This window comes from Centruroides sculpturatus, unplaced genomic scaffold, assembly GCF_000671375.1.
Source record: "Centruroides sculpturatus isolate CEXI.00-Female unplaced genomic scaffold, Cexi_2.0 scaffold706, whole genome shotgun sequence".
NCBI classification, from domain to species: Eukaryota; Metazoa; Arthropoda; class Arachnida; order Scorpiones; family Buthidae; genus Centruroides; species Centruroides sculpturatus.
Window position 1 is genome coordinate 172,003 of NW_019385092.1, and position 6,767 is coordinate 178,769.

Sequence of the window (6,767 nt, forward strand, 5' to 3'; positions counted from 1 at the left end):
CGAAATGACTTTATAAATCTCTCCATAGTGGAAAACTTCTGTCATCTTTCTCTTATACGGAGTTTGAGCTCAGTTGAACACAAACAAACCAACCAAACAGTTGTACCTGTTATTGAATGAGATGATACCTGCTCTTTTTCAAACAAATTCTTCATTAAAATCATTAGTTGGCAACACCGTGGCCCATGTTGTGCATGCATAAGGTCTGGCAACAATAATTCTTCACACCGGTGGAACTAGTTTTAAGATTAAAATGTTTTGATGGAAGTGAAATCCATGCATGCATGATATATTTTTAATGTCGACTGACGTTAAGACAGATTCCATCGTGGAAAGTGGTAATAGCATATGCATACTTGCTATTATAATGTCACTTTACGACAGAAAACTGATTGCGTTGACGAGCCATCAAGCATCGTGGCAGTAAGTGGCAAGTTGAGCATTTTCAATGTGGTGTTTAATGAATTTATGTAATATATTATTGATGTCAAACAAACTGCTAGATTAATTATTGGGCTGTGATGAGGCATATTAAAAATTAAGTTTAACATTAGATGGTGCCCTAACCAGCCATGTACAGCCAAATTGTTTTATATCAAACTGCCAAATTAATAATGTTGCAGCCCAATAAATAATCTGGCAGTTTGTTTGCCATTAGTAATTGAATTGGGTTGATGTAAATGTTATTATTTCTTCTTTCTAGGTATGGAACGAAGCGTACACATTCTATTAGGAGTCACCGGAAGCGTTGCAGCAATTAAAGCCAAACAATTAGTTCAACTATTGCAGGAACCAAAGTCGGAAGATGTCTTCATCGAAGTTAAAGTGGTTGCAACAGAAAATGCTTTACACTTCTTTTCGTTGGAGGAACTGAAAGAGATTGCTCCGGTTTTCAGAGACGAAGACGAATGGAAGACCTGGAAGAAAATTCCGGATCAAGTCCTTCACATCGAACTAAGGAAGTGGGCAGACATCATGGTTGTGGAGCCACTGGATGCGAACTCTTTGGCCAAACTAGCCGGCGGCATCTGCGACAACCTTCTGACCTGCATCGNAATTAGAACTAATAATGACAACTTCCTCAGCACTGAAACACGAATTGCAAGACATCTGCGAAAAGCACACAGAGATTTGGGAGATGTTTGAAATGCTCAACAAGCAATGGGAAGTTCTTTCTGCTTTGATATACGCTCACTTCACATACGAAACGTGTTTTCTGTGCTTCGCTTTGCTGTTTTTCGATGTCAGCTTTTATATTCGAATTTATTTAACCGGACTTTCGATGGTATACTTAACGGGATGTCTTTCGGTTTCTTTTGGACTTTCTTACTTGACATCTCTGGTAAGAACGATTTTTTATTGTATTTCAGTTTTTATTTACAATATAGTAAATAATATGATATGTATTTTATACATTATTTTTTGCTAAACACTTTTTTGTAATAAACAAATTATAGAAAAAGTGAAATTATATTAATCATTAAGTATTTAATTTATGACAGATATATTCATTTTTTAGATTTACGATAATTTCGTTTCGATTGAAAGATTCTCGTCAAATTTTTTGTCAGTTGAATTTAAGTTCAAGGTATAGTTTGAAATTTCGTTCAAGTATAAGAAAAATGTACTTACAGGTTATACCTCGACTTACGTCGTTCCCGATTATACGTCGTTTGTCAAAAAAAGTATATGGAAAAAAAATCAAGTTTAAGTCATTTTATTCGACTTTACCTCCGTCCGTCACAAATATTGAAGTCGTAATATCAGTAGAAAAGCGTTTAAAGCACATAAAATTATATTAAAATATATACATTTACAAGTATGTACTGTATTTCCAGTACATGCATTCGTAAATTTAGATTAGTTCTTAATAGAGTACAGAAAAAAGTAAAATTTATTTGTTTGTAAGCTTAAAATAGATTCTTATTAATCATATATTATTAAAAATGCATTAATAAATAAAATACAGAACTGGGAATAGTAATTTATGGTTTAGCCTAGTGACAAGTAGATTCGGAGAAAAGTAAGTTTTGCTGGAACCAATTACCGACATAAGGCGAGGTATACCTGTATTTATAAATTTTAATCGTCTAATCATTTCCTGAATATTTTCAGATCACTTGTTTCATGAAAATATACGGAAAAACCAACATGGGAATTTCAGTTGCAGACTTCTTTTACGTTCGAAAAAATTTTTTGATTCGAGTAAGTCAATTTATTTGATTTTTATCGCTACATAGTATAAATATTGTTTACCTTTACAGATGGTGAGTGCATTGTATTCCATATTTTCTTCGGTGATTCAAGTAACTGGTGTAATGAGCAAACACAAATCCTGTAATGCAGTTTCTACATACGGAAATGTTACGTCTGATAAAATTGAACTTTTGGGTAATATAAATAGCTCCACTATTGTGTAAACTATTGAAAGTTGGAAAAAGTATGTTATGGTTGTCAACTTTTAAAGCTTTGTTTGCAGGGATAAGTGTAAAACAGTGGTAAATATTTAAAACAATTCTATCACATACCGTAGTTTGCAACATGGTGTAAAGCTATTCTTGGAGAGCAAGTGACTTAAAAACACGTTACATTTAATACTTTTTATTCAGTCACTGACAGTTTTATTAAACGACTAAAAAAATATAATTAGACCGATATAGATATACGAAAATAAATAATACAGTAACAAAAAATCACTTATAAATTACAATTTTTTTTATAATTGAAGTTTGTACTATTTAGAAAAAGTCAAATTAAAATTTCGAGTTTATCTTTATCACTTATACACTTCAAGGAGAAACTGACACTTGATTTTTTTTAACCTTGTGAAGTTTTTTACCTATTTTTACCTGTGTTTAAAAAGCGTTTTTCAAAGCAATTTTAAAACTGTTACTTCTTGTGGTAGTGTATAAGGGATAAAGATGGACTCGAAATATTAATTTCACTTTTTGTAAATAGTTTAAAACTATTTATGAACTTTATTTATGAAGAAAATACATCCTGAGTTATAACAAAAATTGCATAATTTTTTAATGATAAAGTAAAAACATATCTTTTTAACAATAGCATCTAATAAAAAAAAAAGTTTTTTTAACAATAATACAATTAAAGTATAATGCACCTAATTGTTTGTTAAATGTATAAAAGGTTCTATTATTAGTTGATTTTAAATTTGAATCTCTAGAAGCTGTGAATATTATTAAGTTTTCATTATTTTAAAACAGAAAGGCATAATAGTAATCTGCGAACTTGGTGAGTTTTTAATATAGCTTGCAACAGTTATATCTGTATATGGTTGTATGTTTAAAGTTATAATATAATACGTCATGGTAATAGGAAAATAAAAGTAAACTCGAGTTTACTTTCCTCTATGCAACGGTGTTTAAATGCATGCTTTCGAAAGTGACAGAGAACAGCTAGTAAACATATGTTAAAATAATTAAAAACCTGGTTTAATTTTCTGTAAATTCATGCCGCTGCGACAAATTTTCGGCTAAAAAAATAATTCTAAAATGTCAAAGAATATGTATGATGCATCATATAAAGTTTGGGATTTAAGTAGATCGAAGTAATATCTTATTTTAACAACGTCATGGCTAAAAAAACAGTGAATCTCTTTAAAAAGTTACTTTAGTTAATGACTTCAAAAGTTGTAAATATAAAAATAATTCTTTGTTAAAATATCGGAAAGTTATACAGAAGATAATTTAGAGTACTTGAATAATGAAGAAAAAATAATTAATAGTGTCATAGAACTGTAAGGGTAGTGAAAGCTAAATGATAAAAATTTTGTGACTTCCAAAATTATTATATGCTGTTTCAAAATACTTGGAGAAGGCTTCAAAAGGCTTACAACAGGCTTCGAAATTAAAATAATTGATAAATGGTTTCGTTCCTGCTGAGAGTTTGTTTAATAAACCAAACAGCTGTTAAAGAGTTTTCGTGAGTTGATGTTACTAATAAAAATGACTGAGTTGAATGAACAATAATTTATATTTAAGTTTGAAATCGAATAGTTTCTGATTAATTGTTATATGTGTATTACGTCATAAGATATCGATCTTTCAGAAATTATTTTTCTAATCTACTTGAATTGTAACCAGATATTAGTCGAGGATTGAAGTGCACCGATAAGTAAAAATAATAAATAATGAGAATTATTTTGAAGATAAACAACGTAAGGTGATGAAAAGCATAACTGTCAATTCTCGTGGACGTCGGTTGTTCGATTAGACAAAATCACTCAATTTTTTTAAAATGGGCGATGTGTCATTTTACTGAATGCCGATTTAATTATGTGTCGATACGCGCAATATATTAGCAGAAATTACTTTCGTGTAATACCAGGAAATGTTGGTTATTGTTTTTGCTGTAGTTAGTGGATAAGTTAAAGTAAAACCTTGACTATTCATCGCCATCTGCAAATATCGTGTGCACAACCATTGTTTCTAGCCATTAGAATATTGAACTGCGTATTGCACTGATGTTAATTGACTGAAGTATAGAAAAAAGTAACATTAATGGTTGAAATTACGAAAAAATGGGAATTTACAAAACAGAAAGATTACGTTTCTCCCGAACATACGATAATAAACGAAACCAAAAATGCTAGACTTTAGACTAAGTAAGTATAAAATTATTTTAAATATACGATTTTTTAAAATGTAGGCTTATAATTTCTTTACTTTTGTTATTTATTNCGACTAACCCAGTCCCCAATTAAGTCGGATAATCGAGGCTCTACTGTAATTTCAAAAATATTACTTACCGAAGAAGTTAAATAGGATACTGCCCAAGAATTTATAAGTCAACCTGATAAAAAAAGAGTATGGAAATTCCAGTGATTACTTCCCGAATGAAAACTTCTTCATCGAAAAATATTGAAACGAAACACACAAAAACATACATTAAGGCACACAGATTTTTCCACTTGTTATCTAGCATCTGAAACATTTCCCATATTGCAGAAAATTTGTTGGCTTCGCGATATCCGTCTGATTGTAGCTAATCAACAAATCGAGCAACGATTTGCGTAACATTTCCAGCACTTATGAAATTTTTAATTTAAAAAATAAAAAATGTACTAAACAAAATTTTAAAAATTGTATGTGGCGCCATCTGTTATGAAATTTTGTTATAAAAAGTTTTTATATTGTTTAATTAATATAAAATCACAAAAGGCTTAATTTTGTGAGTAGGTATGGAGTATCCTATTTAAAAAGTGCAAACAATAACGAATAAAATCATTAAGTCCTACTCTTCTCGAGATATGACATATAACACCTCTTTACCTCATCATCTTCTCGACCTTTAGCCACCAAAATTTGATACCATCAAATACACGTCATATACAACTTACCGTGAAAATTTCGTATTTTAATGTGCACCTCATTATGAGATATTAAAAGAAATAGATGCCAACTTACCCACACACCCACTAACTCGCAGACAGCATCCATACACACAGGCACCATGACATTATCATTCAAACCGGTATCAATGCACTAGTTAGATGGAGCAAAAAACAAATTTATATGTAATAATACTAATTTATTATTACATTCCTGGCTGTATTATACATGACAGAGTAAATGTATGCCAATAAATAAACGCGGCACCCTTAAAATGTTTACATTTCTAAACTTTGTACCATGTAACGTCGTGCAAAACATCAAGGGTTTTTCAATTCCCCACCAGGAAATGTGTGTCATCTTACACGATGACACACATTTCCTGTGTTTTCCGTGAGCAGTTCTGTTATAGCAGTTGGAGTAAGGAATATTGTAAGCTACTGCTAGCGAAACAATGCCAAATATGTAATGTCTTTCGGTAATCCGGACACTTTTGGTAATCCGACACCTCTTTGGTCCGTTACCTGTCGGATTATGAAGGAACAGCTGTATTTACGATTTTTTATACGATTTTTAAGCTTTTGCGAGTATATAATAATGAAAAATATAAAAAATAACTTAATAAAATTTCATAACACATGGATGCCACCAAATGTTGCCCGAGAAAGTTAAGAAACTCGTTGCTGGGGTTTTCTTTTAATTAGAAGCAACAATGTTCTGTTTGAATTTTATGTGACATGACAAAGTAACATAGCATCCCTACTTCTATTTATAACATTGTATCGTTAATAAATACAGTAGAGCATCGATTATCCGACCCTCGATTAAACGTCACATCGGTTAATTGACCGTTCGAGTCGGCAAATTTCAAATGTCCGCTAGTGATGTGGCATTACAATATTTGGCTATGTCTTGGCTACTTTAATATTATTTTTGTTAAATTTTTGCANATTTACAAAACAGAAAGATTACGTTTCTCCCGAACATACGATAATAAACGAAACCAAAAATGCTAGACTTTAGACTAAGTAAGTATAAAATTATTTTAAATATACGATTTTTTAAAATGTAGGCTTATAATTTCTTTACTTTTGTTATTTATTTATTTATATTTTTATACGTATAATTAACAAATTAGTAATCGAAATGTTTAGAAAAGGTTACGTAATAACGATTTGTTACACAGATTTGTGCTGAAAAACTTTAATCTTGAAAATATTATTTATTCGAAATAAAAGTAGTGTTTATGGGAAAAAGAGAAGTTTTAAATCGTCAAACAGGCGATAGTCGAAACTTTCGTGTTTTCGTATTTTTTCTGAGAGTTATGAAAATTTTTCAATACGTAATTTACGCACACGGCAAGGTACGTATGCATATTTTGGCCTCAAAAACAAAATTATGACGTAGGCATTTTTT

General features: G+C 30.7%; 1 protein-coding gene across 1 annotated transcript; it reads left to right on the top strand.

Moving 5' to 3' along the window:
- Positions 1-630: 630 nt before the first annotated feature.
- On the top strand, positions 631-1,146 carry LOC111634555 (phosphopantothenoylcysteine decarboxylase-like). The gene has a single exon (XM_023379356.1). The coding sequence runs from the start codon at positions 706-708 to the stop codon at positions 1,144-1,146; it is 441 nt and encodes a 146-aa protein (XP_023235124.1). The 5' UTR covers positions 631-705.
- The last annotated feature ends 5,621 nt before the right edge of the window (positions 1,147-6,767 follow it).